Source organism: Corvus brachyrhynchos, unplaced genomic scaffold (genome assembly GCF_000691975.1).
Source record: "Corvus brachyrhynchos isolate BGI_N302 unplaced genomic scaffold, ASM69197v1 scaffold80, whole genome shotgun sequence".
NCBI lineage: Eukaryota > Metazoa > Chordata > Aves > Passeriformes > Corvidae > Corvus > Corvus brachyrhynchos.
In genome coordinates, this window is record NW_008236769.1 from 11052906 (window position 1) to 11071871 (window position 18966).

At 38.2% G+C, this 18966-nt stretch overlaps 1 protein-coding gene across 15 annotated transcripts in view; it reads right to left on the reverse strand.

The window, feature by feature from the left end:
- The window catches only part of ADD1 (adducin 1), a 54715-nt gene that overhangs the window by 27660 nt on the left and 8089 nt on the right, over nt 1-18966 (reverse strand). For 5 of the 15 annotated variants that reach the window (XM_017727719.1, XM_017727718.1, XM_008645080.2 and 2 more), the window contains exons 1-3: nt 4623-4883; nt 3200-3362; nt 1906-2057 (exon numbers count right to left, since the gene is read on the reverse strand). In XM_017727719.1, coding sequence (XP_017583208.1) covers nt 1906-2057; nt 3200-3362; nt 4623-4817 — 510 coding nt within the window. In that variant the 5' untranslated portion in view covers nt 4818-4883. Of the gene's footprint in view, nt 1-1905; nt 2058-3199; nt 3363-4622; nt 4887-18966 lie in introns of those variants that run through there. The other 10 variants (XM_017727720.1, XM_017727721.1, XM_017727722.1 and 7 more) reach the window with 5 other exon arrangements.

Here is an 18966-nt window from a genome sequence, read left to right on the forward strand (position 1 = left end):
CTGCGCGGGCAAGGCCCCGCAGGCCCCATGACTGAGCAGTTCCTCGGCAGAGCCCCGGCCATGCGGCTGGACAAATAAACATCTCTGAAACATCTATCAAGAATCAGTCCATATATATTTCTTTTCCATGGGCCTCGTTGTTTGATACATCGTGTTACAGAATCCCCACTGTAACAATCACTAAAGAGCTGACAGCTTCTGCACGGGCCCTCCTAGCCAGCAGCTGAGGGAAGACACCGATCCTCGGGAAGGTGATTCCTTTTGGGACCATCTCTCTGGACAGGTCACCTCCTCCTCGGTCAGAGCTACTGACCCCTAACCAGCTGTAATACGAGAGTATATGCCATTCTCCTTTAATATACAGGCTTATGACCCTCACAGAAGGCTGTTGTACCTTTTCTCCTACTTCACAAGTGCACTGGCACAAGCTTTTAACTTGAATGCAATTATCCAGTAATTACAGCATCCACTCAAAAAAGAGTGAAAACCTGGAGTCAGACACCAGCACTGCATGAAGTGGTAGCATTCACCACATTCCAAAGGGGTGTCTTAGTACTACTTAATAAACATAACAACCTTGTTCTATATCAGCTTCTGAAGATATGATTTCTCATTCACCTTTCAGAATGCTGTTCATTGGAACATATGCAGTTTGTAAAAGACAGGAGAACTATGATTTGGGACTGCTGCTGACAAACCAAGAGCTTTCCAGTACGTCTGCCATTCAGAAGTGTCTAAAACACTTTCAGAATCTCATTTTTCAAGTGCTTTGTCTTCCACCTCAACCGGTATCTCCTCTATCGATATCTTCAATGTGCTCCTCCCCAAAGAAAGCAAACTTGAGGCATTCGACCCCAATCACAAGCCCTTGCTTCAACCCCTTCCCTTGACATGCTGCTCTTCATTACATTTATCTTTTTATCTAAATGTACAAACATTCCCAGGGCTGAACTTCACACTAGAAAGCCATTTCCAAACCTGCTTGCCCAGTAATCTTTTCATTGCATTAATGTCCCTTTTACAAAACCAATCCTCCTGTAACATATGAAAAATCTGGGGGTGGCACAGAGTTGTTTACAAGATCCATTATGTTGGAAATGTTCTCTTACAAAAGGAACTGAATGATCTAACCAATACTGCCTCGATCCTATGCCTGCACATATATCATTTATCATCTTCATCTGTTCACAAATAACGTCTTGAAATCTCAAAAAGCTGTAAAAACAAGATCACCATATTTCATTCCGACTGCAACTAGAAGAACTGAAAATACATAAAGGACAAACTCTACTATGTGGAATAAAAAACAATTCAGCTCTGTTAGGACAACAATTGACAGGGCTGCACACCACAGCTGTGACTTTACTCATGAGATTCATGTTGATCATTCTTCTGGCGTATAAAACCTCCTTGATTTGACCTCCTTGTCATTATTTTTATGGATGCCAGTGATTACTCAGTCACAAGGAAAATTGTTGGCACGCTGCATTAAGCTGAGTAGCTCGCTCATGTTCAGAAATACTATGGCTTCTTTTTCAGAAAGGCTGGTACCTGAATTATAAAATTCAACTAAATGACTAAGAAGATATTCTAGTACTTAGCAAAAAAAGCAAGAAAACAAAGAAATACAATTATTCAAAGCATTTGAGACACTAAAAGATTGAGTCTTTTGGGAGTCTTAATTTCATCCTAAGAATTTTCATGTACACTCTCTTAAAACTCTATTCAGATTTTGGTAGCTGACATCCAAGTTGAGATGCAATGACAAATCTCTTTACTGTTCTTCTGCTTTCAATACCACTTTGCTCTTCTCGCACACAAAGAGAAAATGACAGATAGGGGAGGGAAGCAATTCTCTTGTATGTTAAAACAATTGGTTCAGTTATTTGTTGATTCAATACTCACTGTTATATGATTGTAAATAAGCTGAGACCAGCCAAAGAGATCTGCTAATCTGTAGAAAGCTGCCAATTTACATCGTAACAACTTCTCCCCTTTCTCGTAAGCGATGGAATCCGATCCCCTCAGATCATTCACTGGTGTTACCATGCCAAGACCTGAAGAGGAGAACGGGTAAAAAAGCACAAGGTGGGTTGCGTTCAGTATCAGTTCAAACCTAGCAACATGCACCACTATTATAGTGGTTGTTCTTACTGGTTTATATGAACATATTGACCTAAGAAATGGACAGCAAATTCTCATTCCTATAATGTAATAATTTATATTACACAAATATATTGACAATCTTGAGCAAAGTTATTCAACTTTGGTAGACTCAACATTCATTTCCTTCCCTACTATAAATTAGTGCTAAGGCCACAGTGCATTCCTTAGCAAAATATTTTTTTCCTCTCTCAAACCAATGATTTGTAAAATCATGTAGATGTAAAAAAATCATGAAGATGTAAAATACATCTTCATAGTTTAAAGACAAAATGTAATCCTAAATATTCCACTTTTTGAGACACAGAATATTCCTGACAAGGATAATTACACACCTAAAAAGATGCACACAGATTCATTTAATTAATAAAAATTAAGTACAAGCTAGAGAGAAGATTATGGTAAATAATACACACTATGCAGTGAAATTAGAAATGTGGTTAAAAGTAACTGTGAAAAAACAGAACCAGGCCATGCTACAGTCAAAACTAAAGATCTATTTTGGAGCATAGGCAAGGATTTATTTTATCTTAACACAAAACCTGTGTGTACATGCATTCGCACATTCTGGGTTTTTTCCTTCTTTGTTTTGCTAGCTGATGTTTCTTGTCTAAAGCTTCACTTAACAGGAGAAAGCTGCAAACAGTATTTCAATGGCAAAAATAATTAGTTTCTAAAGACCTTCACTGTTACCAGACTACTAACCAGTGTTTTATTTTCCTGCAGACAAACCATGTGGTAATTAGCAATATTTAAATATTTAAAATTTTTACTAGGACTGACTTATCAGGCTTATTTTTCAATTACGATATCATCCTTGAAATAGCTTTTGATATAAATTATATACATGAATCACATTGCATACCACCGCGGCGTTTAGAAACGAATCTATTCATGTGTTCAGTGTTCGTGTGAGCAGAACACAATAGCATTTGACCTTCACAGTACTTTTTATTTCATTCACACTGCCTTCATTTTAAGCCTTTCAAGAAAAGAAAAAAATTAATTCAGCTCTGATCACTGAAGGTGCACTCACTCATGTTTAACGCAGCCATTCCGCCTTGAGGTGCTGCAGGGTAGACATTTGGTACGTGTGTTGTCATGAAATCCGCAATCTGCTGTAAAGCCAATAAACCTGTTGGGTTCTTCCCCTTCTTAAACTGTTCCTGGATCATGGATTCCAATTCTTCACAAAAGGCCTAGTAACAAGACATTGCACGTTGTAATGCATGTTTAAATGAACTTCAGCCTTTCATATTCAGCTTCTATTTAGCACTTTGATGGAACCATCCTACACCTCTTCTGAAAAACACCGCAGGGCAGAATTACTGGTGCATACTGTAACTTCAAAACATTGCTCTCTGGAGCTCCAATTATATGAGTCACTCAGGGCTTTTTTAATGGAAATTCCAGCATTCTCTCTTCAAGTAACACCAAAAGTCTTTGAGCCTGCTAATACGAATTTCTGGAAGGAGGAGAATGTACAATCGACTTGAACACAAAATGTGAAAGTAAAAGTAGCAGAACCAGAAAAGAAAATCTGTCACTGTGGCTCACAGGGAACTGAGCGCCAAGAAGGCATCCAGGAACACAGAAAACAATGAACATTAAATTTCTAAAACCTGTTTAGATGAGGGCTTGTAGGGCTTGTTTATATTTTTCCTGGGGTTTTTTTGTTTGGGTTTTTTTTTAATATATTTTAACTTGGAAGGAAGAAAACAAGTTTTTACCACTGCTGATAGCTCCTGCTTTTGACAAGAACGCTGGAATTTGTACTGAAAGAGAACTACTGCAATCATTAAGTGATTATTTTTTAGTTAAGTGATTTATTAATATTTTGATAAATCAAATGGGTTGACTTAATAGAAAAATTGTGAATGTACCACCACATCTCTATTCCAAATGAAGTTATGTCATGTAATGTTTTGTATCTAAAGTCACCCACTAATCATTACAAATGGAACAAATGTCATTTTGGGAAATCTTGTTTGTGTACTTTCTCCCCAAGGGAACATCTTCAATATTAAATGTCAATCATTCATATTTCATTATTGTGCACCTTTCAGAAAGAGATATATAAAAATATTTCATATGTCCAAATCCCAAAAGAAAAACTGAATACAGGACAGACCTGCCTTGTATAAGCTACTCTTAAGAAAGTCACATTTAAACGAATATATGAAACCAGTGAAAAAATGTCTCAACAAGGATTAGATGGAAAATATGAAAAAAATGTCAATGATTATATAGAGAATTCTGTAAGCCACACTGAAGAGCTGCTTCATGAGTAGACCATAAAAATTCAAACAGATAGCATGAGGAAAAAAATAAGGAAAGGCCAACAAGAAAAAAGAATAGATGGATCTAAGATACCACAAAATTCTCCAATACTGTACTGCTAGTAAAAATAAAGGTATTAAAGTTGTCACTTTAAAGATGAAGCATTTTTTTTTTCTTACTGGGCTTTGAAGAATCATGGAGACTCTCTTCTTCTGTTCCATCATGTTAAAATCCTGGCGAAGGTCAGGTGCCATATTTCTCTCTCTCAAATATTCTGGATTATTTTCATCAACTCGATCAAAATACCTCTCTTTATGAGGGGCTGTTGTTGGAGGTGGTGAAGTCACCACCCCCACACCAGAATCACCATTCATAGCACAGTTTTAAGGAACCTGTGAAGAAGGACAGAGAAGAGGAATAAACAAATCAAGCAAGGAAAATATTCATGTGTTTCTACTTTCAAAGTAATAGTTCAAATCCATCTAAAATTAGCACATCTTCCCAAATGAGAAACCCTGTTTGTGCGAGTGGAGAGCAACATTCTAGAGTAGGAAAAAGGATCTTAATACACAAGATCAGAAAAGTAGGCTAGCATATGTGAAAAGTCTAATATGCTACATAAGTTCATGCAACACAAAACTAAAATGAGAGCTCCCATTTAAACTAATTTGTTTAAGTTGTCTGGCCAGACTGATATTTAGAAGCATGGAAGTCCTTCAAACCTTCTCAGAGACAATTACAGAAGTTCCAGACATGAGGTCTAAACTCATTGGTTAGGGGCTTTTGCCTTTTCATTTTTTCTTAAAAAGCTAAAGCAGACATAAGAAAAAGAATATTGCATAAATCAGAAATTAAATCATCACTGAAATTAGTATATTACACATGTTCATTAATACGAAGAATCAGCCTCACCAAAACATGCTTGGACTGCCAACACATTTCTGGATACAAACTCAGAAATCCTGACTTTGCAACCCAAAGTGTGCTTTTCACATTTATTTTAGGTCCATGCAATAACATGCACATCACTACATTAGCATGTGGTTTTTGGAATCTGGAAAGCACAGACACACACAGCCCCCACTCCCTGATCAGGGTTCCTTTCAGTTTAACATGTTGTAGTCAGCAACTGCCTGCATCTACCAGAAAGGCTGAAAGCTCAGCCAGTATTGCTCATACACACCTCCTTCTTCCACTCACAAGAATTCCTTTGTGTAACATTATCCCAGTTTTCTGGGCACAGTATTACAACCCTCATTCCAAAATCCTTCTCAGAAGGATTTTGAAGCCTTCCACTAAAAAGACAGTTCAATAAAGCCACCCTCACAACACTTTGAGATTCAAGCCTCCAATTCCTGGTCATCTGACATATCAAATTACAACTAAGTAGAAAAGACTGTATATATCTTAAGTAATTATTCACCATCTACATCTATATTAGTAAGTTCTTATATACGTCTCCATTCTTCTGCCATTTTTAGATTTTTCGTAGGGACTCATCTTAAACTGGTTTTAATTTGCTTAGTAATTTATTTGCATGCTTATTAGCTACAACCACTTCAGATGTGTATGCACACAGAAAAGGCAAGTTTACATAAATTTTGAAATGCAGATTATGTTAAACAAAATCATTGCAATGAAGAAAATTATCAACTTCAAGACTCCAGAATTAGCAGATTTCATCCTCTTTAATTCTTACATTAGGAAAGAAGTTTCAAAATTCAACTCATTTCCTATATCAGGATGAACAAACCACTGAACTGAGACAGTTGAACACCATGAGCAAAATAGTCTTTTCCTTGACGCTGCAGAATAGGATACTACTATGAAAATCTATGTTAGCACTTAAATGCTCAACGATTTCCACCCACTGAGTTACTAAATAAACACACAAAGACACCTCTGCAGTGTTTCAAATATTTAATTTTAAAGTTTAGACTTTAAACATCATGGTTGATTGTTTTCTTTATTTTTTAAATTGCTCGCTTTCCTTCACCCAAGGAGAAAAAGGGTGGAGCAAGAAGAAGTAATGCTTTTATCCGCAAGGGAAACAGTTTAGGGTACTAGACCTAGGAAATTTTAAGCAAGTGAAGGTACAGCAAAGTAAACCTCTCCTTTGGCAGCTTCAGATGTCTAATACACTCCTTCCAAGTTCTTTTCCTCCTCACAACCTCTAGGCTGCACCATCTGCCACTTCCTTCCTCAAAAATACTTTTGAAGGCCTGTGAACACTTTTTACAACCTTCTGAGCTCTATCAGCCATACTACTGCCTCTGCGTCCAGGGCTTTGTTGAAAAACAACAGTTTGCAGACCCAAACATGTGCCTTACTCTCTTACAGTAGCAGCTCATTTGGCCCAATCAAAGCCTGAACTTCAGCAGCCTCTGCTTATCAAAAAAAATCTGGGAGTTTAGAAACAGCACAACAGCAAGTGAAGACAACTGGAACCACTTAAGTAGTTCAGACTTCATACTGTACTCTGCAGAGAACAGCCACAAATGTGTCTTTACTTAAAAGCAAAGCATAAGAAAAGGAAGAAGTTTGAGCTTACCACCAGCAGACAACAGCCTGCTCCTGCCTGCTGAGACATTTGATGTTCAGGCTCTGTTTAAGTGTCATGTTGTTTATGTGCATGCACAATCGTATTTAAACTGTACTCACATCTGCAAACGTAATTTTGCATTTAATTATTTACACTAATTCCATCTTACTTTCAGAGTACCAAAACGTATTTCCAAACGAATGACACACATAATTTATTCACTGTTTTCTACTCATATTGGAGAGAAGCTGGTCCCTAACAGCCTGCAAAGGGAACATGAAAATGGGATCACAGTGTCTTGTGAAATTTGCATTACTCCTCCATTCAAGCACAAGATGGCATTCAAGAAGGTCTTGGGAAGCTATTACTACTTCACCACTATGTAGTGGCAATAATTTCACATGAAAATCAATGTTTAACATTCAGAGATCATTTTATATCTAAGGTTAAATATCTATTTCATAGCTCAGTTTTGAAGACACCCAAAATTAATGGCATCCCCCCAGCAAGGTCTACTAATTGTTTTAACATAACTGTAATAATAATTGTTTGCTTTAATGGCTGTCAGCTACTGATGTTAAAGGGATTGACTTTTGAACTGGAAGCAGACATCGTGACAACACTTTGCAAAGCCACTGAAATTTATTTATTAATTTCCTTGAAAGACTCTTTGGGAGTAAGGCATGATGAACTCTCCAGAAAGAGCTTCAGTAATATGAATACCAATAAATAAATAAAAGGAATCTGAACAGTGAAGCTGAACACACACGGGGAATGGCCAGTGGTTCTGTAAACTGGAAGGTCACACTGAAAATCACAACAGGCTGCCCAGGCAGCAAAAAACCCCAAACAAACAAACAAACCAACCAAACCAAACAAACAAAAAAACCAACCCAAAACCGCCTGTCTTCACACCCACAACACTTCAGTACAGACAGTTTCTTTCTGACACAGTGCACTACAGCCCCCCAGTAAGATAAGCTGTAATGCCAGAGGACTTTCTGCCACGATAAGTGTTTCTATGTGAGAGCCTGTTCTAACACAACTGTGTCAGAAAAAGCCACACCCTTAACTGAAAAAGCCATGGATGGAAAATGTTAAGAGCACAGAAAAAAACCTTCTGCCAGAAGCAGTTAATATCAAATATAGACAGAGGGAACAGGATCTATTACTATGGGGAGCAAAGGAAAACAAACAGATGTGATAAAATCCAAACAGCACCTTTTAGTAACAATTACATCCATTCTTCTAATACCTATGTACACATAAACACTGTGGTGGTCAATGGACCAGCACATCAAAGGAGAGCCAGCAGCCAACTCGCAGCACAACGTATTTATCACGGGGCATGCGGATGTGTGTGCAAAACTGCTATAAACAGGTTGGTTGTGAAATACTTTTAGGAAACCAGGTTTATAAAATTTATAGCTCATTTACAGGTACTGAGCACTGTTTACAAAAAACATTCTGAAATTGCTATTAGTATTTCAGGTTACTTTTGTTATTCAAAATCCCCTTCCTCCCCATTCTTTTCTAACCCAACAGTTTCATTAAAGGATTCACCTAAGACGAATGTCACAGAGTTGTGCTACAGAGTTTAATTTAAACAAAAGAATAAAGCTTTAGAACAGAAAGACCATAAAATTTTTCACATTAACATCCACAAAGAAAAGTCTTAATTTTTTTTCAAGCAACTTGCATTCTTCAGTACTCAGATGATGCATATATAGTTAAAGAAATTTAAACAGGTAAGACAGTGAATAATATTCAGTAAGAATCTACAATAAGTTAAGGGTACCTAAAAACCTCACCCTGAAATCTGAAAAATTATATAACTAAAAGCCCCAAAATTGATCTGGGTTGGAATCTTATTGTAGATAATAAACGTATTTAAAGCTTTAATATGAAACTCATTTTGATGCATGGAAATTGGGACAAATGTAAGTACTTATGCCTTTAATAGCTTATAGGTTCAGTGTTTCTAACCAAACCATCATAACAAATATTATGTGAACATTGGAAGGATTTAAAATGCCTCACAATACGTACACTAGCAGGGACCAGCTAACTACATTCCTTGGAAAAAAAAAACCTTTTGCAATCACTTAAAGGCTGGCTTTGTTTTGTGGTAAGTTGTAATGGGTTGTTTTTTGCTGCTCCACACCCTGAGGAAATAGTTTTTTACTAGGACTTCAGTCAATGGAATTTGAGCTAAAGGCTCCCTCCCACCAAAGGACTGAGGACAGCTCTCCACATCAACACAGCTTTAAGTCTGCTGAGACCAAGTCAGAATAAAAATACACTCTGAGAAGCAGGAAGAAGGTTGTGACAAGGAAACACGAAAGACTTTTTAAAAAGTTCAAAATACAGTGCCTCTTCACAAGACAGCACATGCAAAAAAACCTACTACAATTTGGGGTTTGTTTTAAGTTTCAGAGCATTATCTGATCAAAACCTTAAAAAAGCAAGTTACTTCAGAGAGGAAGAAAAAAAAACCAAAACAAACCAAACACCCCAAACCTGCTTTCTTCCTGATAGCTTACAGTTTGTACAAAATAACATGCAAGCAGAACACCTGTATGGGACCTTGTGCCAAATCTGCAAATTAAATGAACAGCAAACTTCTCAGCTGCTGCATTCCCAGTCACCACCACCAAAGCTCAGGAGCACTCAGTTCCAGAATATGTCACTTTTGAGACCTATTCTGACAATGATATAGTAATTTGTTTTGTATCCATTTTTTTCTGACAGTTCTTGCAACAAGTTATCTCCACTCACACCAGAACTATGCCACTATGTCTAACAGAGGTGAAAACACATTTGACAAGAAGTTACTTGGGAAAGGACAAAGGGGTAGAAAAGCAAAATAACTCACTTTCTTTCCTGTTGTGCAATCAGCAGTCTTTGAGGAGTAAAAGTTACCTAAAAATCTCATGCAAGTGACAGGTCAGGCAGCGTGCAGGTAGGGGGAGGGAAGTGAGCTCTGTTTTGGATGCAAGCACAATAGGACAGGGGAAAAAATGCAAACCAGTCATTTTATGGCCCAGGAAAGAGTTGGGGGAATGCAGAAAGCTACAGAGATTAAATTACTTCATGGGGAAGTCACGAGGTGACAGGAGGGAGGAAGAGGAAGGGATGGATCGGGTCAGGCAGCACTGGGGTGGGGCAGATAAAAACCCTGAGAGGTAAGTGAGCCACTGCAAATAGAGTTAGAGTGAAAATTAAGTTGGTGGGGAGATGACCAGGGAAGTATGGAAGCAGAACATCTATCTACAGGAAAAAAAGGTTTCATTATCACTTGGTGTCTGCAAAAAAATTTAGACGGTTGCACTGCTAACACTTCACTCAATATTCTGATACCTTCTGGTACTTTTTCCGATTTTCCCTTACTTTAGAATAACATTTGCCAAACTTTCTCCTTAAAAAATTAATATAACTACAATAGGGAAATTATTTACGATTTGCACTACAATTTCCATAGTTTTCAATGACAGCATTTTGGCACCGATGACACTGGATTTGTTCTTGCCATTTCAAATGTTTCCGACTGAACTTTTAAAAGGAAAAGCTGGCATTATCTTAGGAAGTCAAAGAACAAAGAAAGTAAATCATGACTGTACTACTTACTCGACAACGTACTCAATATCATGAACAATTATATTATTTTTTAGCAAATGTTCCCAAGCTTATGCATCTTCAGAATTTCCTCTGCTCTTTGTTTTCAAAAAGACTATTTCATGAACAAGAACAGTTATTTATCTTATATTGAATGCAGGAACCCTCATTTTGCTTTTTAACAGAGATAATGCAAGTTAAATATGGGACTCTGAAATTTAGAAAAATCCAACACTAAGTTTATATGGCCAAAAGTATTGCATTTTATATTTGTAATATCATGCTTTAGTACCTATGACAATAGTTCAAGAAGCAAACTGTGTTAGAGAACAAGAAAACAAAATAGACCAATTCTATTTGAAATCCACTGACTGTTTAAGCAATTATTTCCTATTTTCACCTTCTCTAAAACACTGAAATCAGAAGCCTAGCACAGTGGGAAGCGAGTGAACTCATGGTAAAAAACCAGGCTAAGCTGCTGTGTTAAGAGAACATTTAAGAAGCCCCCATGATATAACTGTATCAGGTTGTAAAACAATGTAATTGCTGCCTCGCTTTCCCAAAGCCAAATGAAGCCGGTGGTTGGGAAAAAGCCGGAGCAGTTTCACAATAAACAAATCGTGCCAGACCTTTCTGAGCACCTGCAACAAAATAACAGTTTCTGTCAAAGTAGTGAGAGCAGCAGATACTGTTTAACAAACTTCAGCAAAGCATTTGACACTGTTTCCCACAGCCTTCTCCTGGACAAACCAGGAAGATACTGGATGCTGGACTGCAAAATGGGCAGGAAACTGGCCCAACAGGGTGCACTCAGAAGGTGCAGGTCAATGGCTTTAACTCAGTCTGGAAGCCTGTCACAAGTGGGGGATCCCCCAAAAATGATGGCGGGACCCACACTTTTCAACATCACCACAAATAATCTGGATGACAAGACTGGGAGCACCATCACCAGGTTTGTTGATGACACCACACTGGGTGGTGAGGTGGATGTGTCAGAAGGATGAGCAATCTCACAGGACCGGGACAGGCTGGAAGAGAGAGCTGGCAAGAAGAGCGCAGAGTTTAACAGAGACAAGTGCAAGGTCCTGCAGCAGTGACAGCACCAAAGAGCCTGGCACAGGCTGGGAACCTTTGCTGAGGGGAACCTGGGGGTCCTGGTGGACAACAAGCTGAACAGGAGCCAGCAGTGAAGCTGCTGCAGCAATGAAGGCAAATCAGATGCTGGGGTGCACCCACAGGGGCACCACTAGCAGAGATGAGAACGTGACCATCCCAAACTACCAAGAGCTTGTCAGGCCACACCTGGAGTACTCCTGTGTCCAGTTGTGGTCTCCACAGTTCAAGAAAAGGAACAGACGGACTGGAGAGGGTCAAAATGAAAGCCATGAAGATGATCAAAGACTGTAGAACCTACTCTATGAGGGAAGCCTAAAGGAGTTAGGTCCTTTCTCCTTGAAGGAGAGAACACCCAGGAGGGACTTTGTCACACTTTTCCAGTATTTAAAGGCTCGCTACAAAATGGATGGAGTATCTCTCTTCACAAAGAGCCGCATGGAGAGGACACAGGGCAACAGGTGCAATTTGCACCAGAAAAGGTTTCATCTTGATAGAGGAAAGACATTTTTTACACTGAGAACAATCACCAGAATGATCTCCCCAGGAAAATAGTGGAACCCCATCAACTGGAGCTATTCAAGATACAACTGGGCAGGGTGTTGGATAATCTCATCTAGGTTCCCTTTTCTACAACAGTTTGGTTTAGATGATCTTTTGAGATCCCTTTTAACCAGGGCTGTTGTATGTTCTGTGATTCTATTTAGCATAAGCCCACCTAAGATTTATGCCAGAATTTAGGTGGGCAGATTCAGCTGAGATATTTGTTAAAGATAGCTGTCTAAATTCTGCAGAAGTTTCAGTATATATGGGTCAGAATTCAAAATTCAGTCCTTGCAAACAAAAGGGGAGAAAAGCCAGCACTAAAAACGATAAAAAAGCTAAAATAGAGAGGTACTTTCCCTGCTTTAAGAAAGGATTTTAAAGGCCAAAAGTATCAAACTTTTAGAAACAGTAATCACTTAACTCTCCTCCCTGACCTGGAAAATCATCGTATTCCTGAGCTTGGACACTGCAGGAAGCTGAGAATGACGCATGAGGAGGAACGGGGGAGCACATTGTGCTATTCCTCCCCTCACTGGAAGGTACAGTTGCAGCCTATGCTCACCATTGATACTTTGTTTCATGTTAAACCCTAACATGATTTATTAATTTATGATGGAAAGATCAAATTTCCAATTAACAGCTCGTTCCAAGCTAATTAAAAATGGTAAGGGTTCCAAATCTAAAAATTAAAATTAAGATTTAAAAAATCCCCTTCAAATGGTTAACTTATATCTCCTATTAACAAGGTCCCTGGTTTCTTCCCAGCCTTTTAACTTCCCTTCCCCTCTTCCAGTCCTTTCCTTCTCCAGTTTTCCTGCTAAGTAGTTTAAACAACAAACAACAGAACTGCCATTTCTAGCCTCAAAAGATTTTGCGAAAAACTAACAGTTTCAAACCTACTTACTACCTCAACATCAAAATTACCTTGGTTTTACTTCTTTGACTCAGTGACTTAATCTCCTAGTTCCATACACTTCCCATACAGCATTTCTGGAAGCATTCAGTACCTAAACTCATGAAAGATTAGGGAAAGTGATAACAAAAAGCATAACGAAATGTCATATGTTCATAAAATACAAAGGAGCTCTCTACATAAGTATCTTAAACCACAGACACCTTAAGCTTTTCTGCTGAAACTCTAAGAGCTTCACAAATGTATCACAAAACTTGCATGCAAATGACAAAACAGGAATTTCACCAGCGTCTTTTGCATTTCTCCAGGCACAGTGTGCAAGTATGAATTCTGCAAACTCATCATATATTTTTCCACTGATTCTTATCAAGGAGCACCAGTGGTGGTTGTGGCAGCAGAGACACTTCTCCTTTCCACTGCTTCAGTGTTTATTAGCCCCAGAAATAATTCTTTATGGTTCAGTGAAAAATATGGGCTTCAGTGCTACAGTTCAGGGCAGTATCATGGTTTTCAGATAAATTTATTTTATGAAGCTACTCCAACACTGAGATTAAAACCTGCACACTGAACCTCAACTTAAAGAGCCCCCCCAAAGTAGTCCTCATAATTACACTGCCAAATACCGCTGAGGCTGATTTGCCTAAAGATTTATTTCAGAAATCTGATTCCCAATTAAGATAAGTCTCTTGATTCTGTGGTTTTTACTTAATGATAGTGTAGCATCACAAAACTCAAAACAACACAGCTAATGCAAAGGAGTACAAATGGAGACAAAAACTATGTCAGAATTACTCAATGCTGAAAAGGCAAAATTAGAAGCAAATTTAGGAGATGTCATAGATCACTACACAAAAATTGCAAAGATTATGCTGTGGCCAGGTGTTCTACTGTGATAGTAAAATAAAATAAAAAACAGAAGTAGAAAAATAACCTTCCCTAACTTTAAAAAAAGCCCCCCACACACTACTAGAATATTATTTCAACTGCTTCAATAATAGACATGAAATATCAGAGTTCACGGAAGGGCTACAAAAATGATCTGGAGAGTAGAAGTGTAGCTTGTAGGATCAGTAGCTTGACATATTGGGTGAACCAGGAAGATTAACTGACCACAGAGGTGACAGGGCCTTTCAGTCCTGCTAACAAAAGTAAAGAGACATTTTAACACTTGGGAGTGAATAACAGACATTTGCCCTTGAACAGAGATGGAAATTTCCTGACCACATATACACAATACTGAGTCAATAACTTTGCTTTAAAAACCTTTGTAAAACACACATTTTAATACAACTTTCAGAATACCTTCTACTACCTACCTGCACTGAGATCAGAGTCTGCTCTGAAATCTGTGAACCTGCCCTTCCTTCTCAGGCTTTGGGAAAAATAAGTTCCACAAGCACAATATGTTCATGTTACTTGCAGCTTCCAATGCATTTCCAGTTTTCCAACACCTTTTTTTTTTATAGCACCTTCCTCTGCTGGTAGGTTGCTGACAGCTGGAGACTGAATGTCAGACTCAGAGACAGAACCAAAAATCCTCCTTAATCCTTCTCCTATGCTCAGGCCAAACTGATCAGGCTTGCTATCAGGACAAATTTTCTGTCAGAACAGGTAGGATATCTTACTATTTTTTAATGATCTTCAGTAGCACAAAATGCAAACTCCTGAATCATTCAGGCATACCTTACCAGAAAAATTTCAGCTACAAAACCTACAGAAGTTCCAAAATACCTTAGGAGGTCTGACTGGCTTCTTTGATGCATTCACCAGTTTACTCCATGGAAACTGACTTGCTCAGGTTAATGTTTCTTAAAAGTAAGTTTAACAGACTGTAGAGTAAAAAGGGTTGCACAGGAGACACTGTCACTCTGTGCCCTACTGACAATTTGTTGAAGAGAAAACGTCAGTGCCAAGTATTTTTGCAGCCCGCTTTACTTGGGACAATAAAATCCACCATTGATGTCACAGAGACTCAGCTACACACACTGAACAGTACTGCACAAAAGCGAGTCAAGTCACTAATTTACACTTTCATCCTCTACTTATGCAGAAAAATATCTGAAACCAAGACAATGTAAAATTAAAATATTTTCACACTATTAAAATTCATGGATGGTGGCAGCAGTACCAGAAAATAAGAGGATATTTATTTTTGCCATCATACAAATAAAGAAGTTTAACCCAAATACTGATTATTTTTAGGTTTCTGTGAACCCATATGCACTTCCCAAGCCTCACACGAAACACACCAATAAGCCACTGCCCTGAGATTTTTGAACACAGGTCAAATCAGATCACCAGCTTTCCAAGGGCAGGGCCCCAGCTTTATCCAAGAAGTAAAGCTTGATCAGCACGTCTGACCTGAAAATGAACACTGGCCCTAAAATGAACTCATAAAAGCTTCTAGGCTTCTAATTCCAAGACTGAATTTGTTAAAAAAGCCTGCAAATGTACACGTAAGTTTCTTTAAGAAAGAGTCACCAATGTACTGAAGCAAAATTAGATGTTTAATTTGCCAATGTAATTAACCAGGTAAGAAAATGTCCATAATTTCCATATACACGGATTTGGAATCATGTTTTCCTAGGAAACAACACACTTAAAGCCATAAAAGTCCCCAACTTCCATATGAGTACTCCACATAGCCCCCAGAAGGAAAGCCATCTGCACCTACCAGAGAACAGTCTACTGCTGCTTCACATTAGAGCAGCTTCAGAGAGATGTGCAGTGGTTGCACCAGTGGCTTTAGGCAGAAATGAGAACTAAGTCAGCACCTGTGCTCGAGGGCAAGGTTTTACCTTGTCCACTGTAAACTTAGGGGGTGCTTCTGACACAGCAGTTCAAGAGGAAGAGGACACAGCACAGGCTCTTCCCCACAGCACTGGGGAGGCTGCAGCACTGCATGAGAACTGTGGAGTTCAGAAGCTGCTTTGGCAGAAGACTCCAGAGCTCCTCTGAATGCAGCACACAGTATCAGTTTCAAATTGTCTACAACATGCTGCTGTAGCTGCAGTGATGAGGCAAAGAAAAGCTTTCTCCTTTCCTCAAGATTTTCTTTTGACCTCAAGGATCAGCAAAATGAACAAGGCCCCTCCGCTCTGCAATATGACCACAGCAGCATTGCTTCACTTTACCCATAAGGTTTTACAAGTAAATTTTTCTGATGGCATTACCCACCACTCCCCTTCTTTTAAATAAAGGAGACTGGACATTCTAAAATAAGATGTGAAAATCTAATTTTATTTAAATGTCTGTTGGGTTTTTCAGAAAGGTCATACTAGATCAGTGTCTGGGGGAAAAACCAGATCCCACACATATACCCAATGCACAGATATAAAAAAACCTGAAAAACTTATGTTTAAAATGTAAAATAACTTTAATGCTCACCACTGTCAAACCTTTCAAAAAGCACTGTGACTAACAAAAGTTCCTACAAATGACAGAAGAACTTAAAACTCATTTTTCAACTCATTCAAGGAACAGATACGTCCCTTAAAAATGCAAGAAACTTTTCAGTAACTTTAAGCATTCACATCTAAAATACTAGTATCATGATGTATAAAGGATCAACTGAATGCAGCAGTGCATAGCTGAAGTGGCCCCATTTTGGCCAGGATCCAGTTATTTTCATGGAGATTGAATAGCAAGGCATGAGATTTCTGCAGCGTGTTGGCAATGAACAGAACAATGTCATTTAACCCTCTGAACTATTCTGCAGCAATAACTTCTTCCAGAGCAGCTGGGTGACATTTGGTATCTTTATTTTTTACAGGGGAGAAAAAAGTAGTTAGACTCTTTTTCCCCTCAGCTACATATAAATAGTAAAAAAACAGCCTTAGACTTGTTAAAGCTATGATTTCACTTTATGCAAGCAGGAGAGCTATTTCATGGGTTTGGTTGGGTTTTTTTTACTTACTCATTTGGGTACCACCCTCTGGAACAGAAGATGTCCTGGGATAAACTGATCAGATACGAAAGTCTCAAACCAGGTTATTTTAGATTTAAATAAAATTGCATTGACAACGTTAGAGCAAATTTACAAGTACTGTATTCCAAGGGTTCAAATCAGCCACAGAACTTTTGACAGACCATGAAGGGCACCCTCACACTTGACAGTCTGAGTATACAAACCCCACGGAGCAGTAGCAGTGAAGGTGGCTTGCCCAGAATCCCTCTGAACTGCCTATGGACACATAGGAACAAAGGCACTAAGACCCCGCTTGTTTGTCTCACCTCTAATATGGAAAAGACTACACCTAAATGACAAATTTTCCATTTATTATTACTGTTAGGAAGCCAAAGCTAGAATGTTTAAAAAAGGTGAGTAGGAAAAGATTCTCTATGCAGGTTTTATCCACAAGACATCTAAATGCAAGTCTAGACTTACTGGAGTTCAATAAATAAAGAGTGAAGTTTTGGGGTTTTTTTTCATCAAGAAAGTCTACTAACAAACTGAAATTCTAAAATTCAAGCACATGAATTGACAGATTCTGCTTTTCATTTTACTCTGATCGTGGGTTTTATGGAAGAGTTCTGAAAAAAGGACTGCAAAATTTAAATATTCTAGTCCAATTTCTTCATTCACCATAAATTATTAAACCTTAATAACAGCTCTTACTTAAGCTCTTACACATCCTGATTTTGAGACAAGACATTCTTATTCAAGCAAGGGCAAACAAAAAGTGCATAAGCAAATCAGTTTTGCTTTCTAGGCTGAAAAATATTGGTATGTTTTCTACATGTTACAATAAGGAACAGTGTCACTAAAGTTAGATTGTACTAAACGATAGCTAATTTTGTAATGGTAAGGCATCACAGTCATTAACTCTGCTTGTGCTGTTCTCTGGTCCTGCTCTGAGAGAGAGAGTCTTGGAAAAAAATAGAAGTAACTTGCCTGTCCATCAACAGTGATAATTAGTTTTCAGAGAATTTGACTCTTTTTTTTAAGATTTTTTTAAGATCTTATACTTCATGATGAAATTTTCACTTGAATCAGAGGTAGCCTAAACCTGTCCTTTTTCATACAATATCACATTCTGTTGATAGGTTTATTAGGCAAGGACATCATAAATCTTAAGTATACTCTGGCAGCATTTTTTGCTACTCAAAATTATGTAATAATCCCTCATGATCAAATTTAAGAATTACATTAATTTCCTTAAGTTTTTCAGGAAATGTTAATAAAGTTATAAAGAATCAGTGTAGCTGCTCCAAAAAATTAGGAGAGCACACAAAGAAGGATGAAGAGGCTAAGTACCAGAATGTGCCACCACTTGGCAACTGCCAGAAGGAGAAATTCAAGTTTCTTGACAAATTAATGACTGATATACCTATAACTTTGGAGAACCTACAACACATGCCTCCCAAGTAAAAACCCTTCATTATTATGAGACCTGTTAGTTGAGATTTTTGAGATGAAACTAACCTGAATATTCATTACTAGATGCATGAATTCTGTAATTTTTTTCTGGCAGAGTATCCAAGTAACTCAGAAATTGCTCCATGATTAGAGAGTATGCACGCATTCTGCTGCAACCAGCAACTTTGATATATAAGCAGCACAAATGTTATGGATGGGCGTGTTACCAGTTCAAGCAAGAAGACAGTGAATCAAAGTACATAAATAAGGTAGAAGCTTAATATGAAGACTAGAGAGTTCAAGCAGGCTTGAATCAGGCAGATGAAGGCAGCAGAGATGTTGAATTTTTCATTACTTTCTCCTTCACGTTCCACTTGGGCTTTTCTAAGTGGCACCCCCCCCCCCCGCCTCTTTTTTTGTACTTTCCCTCCTTTA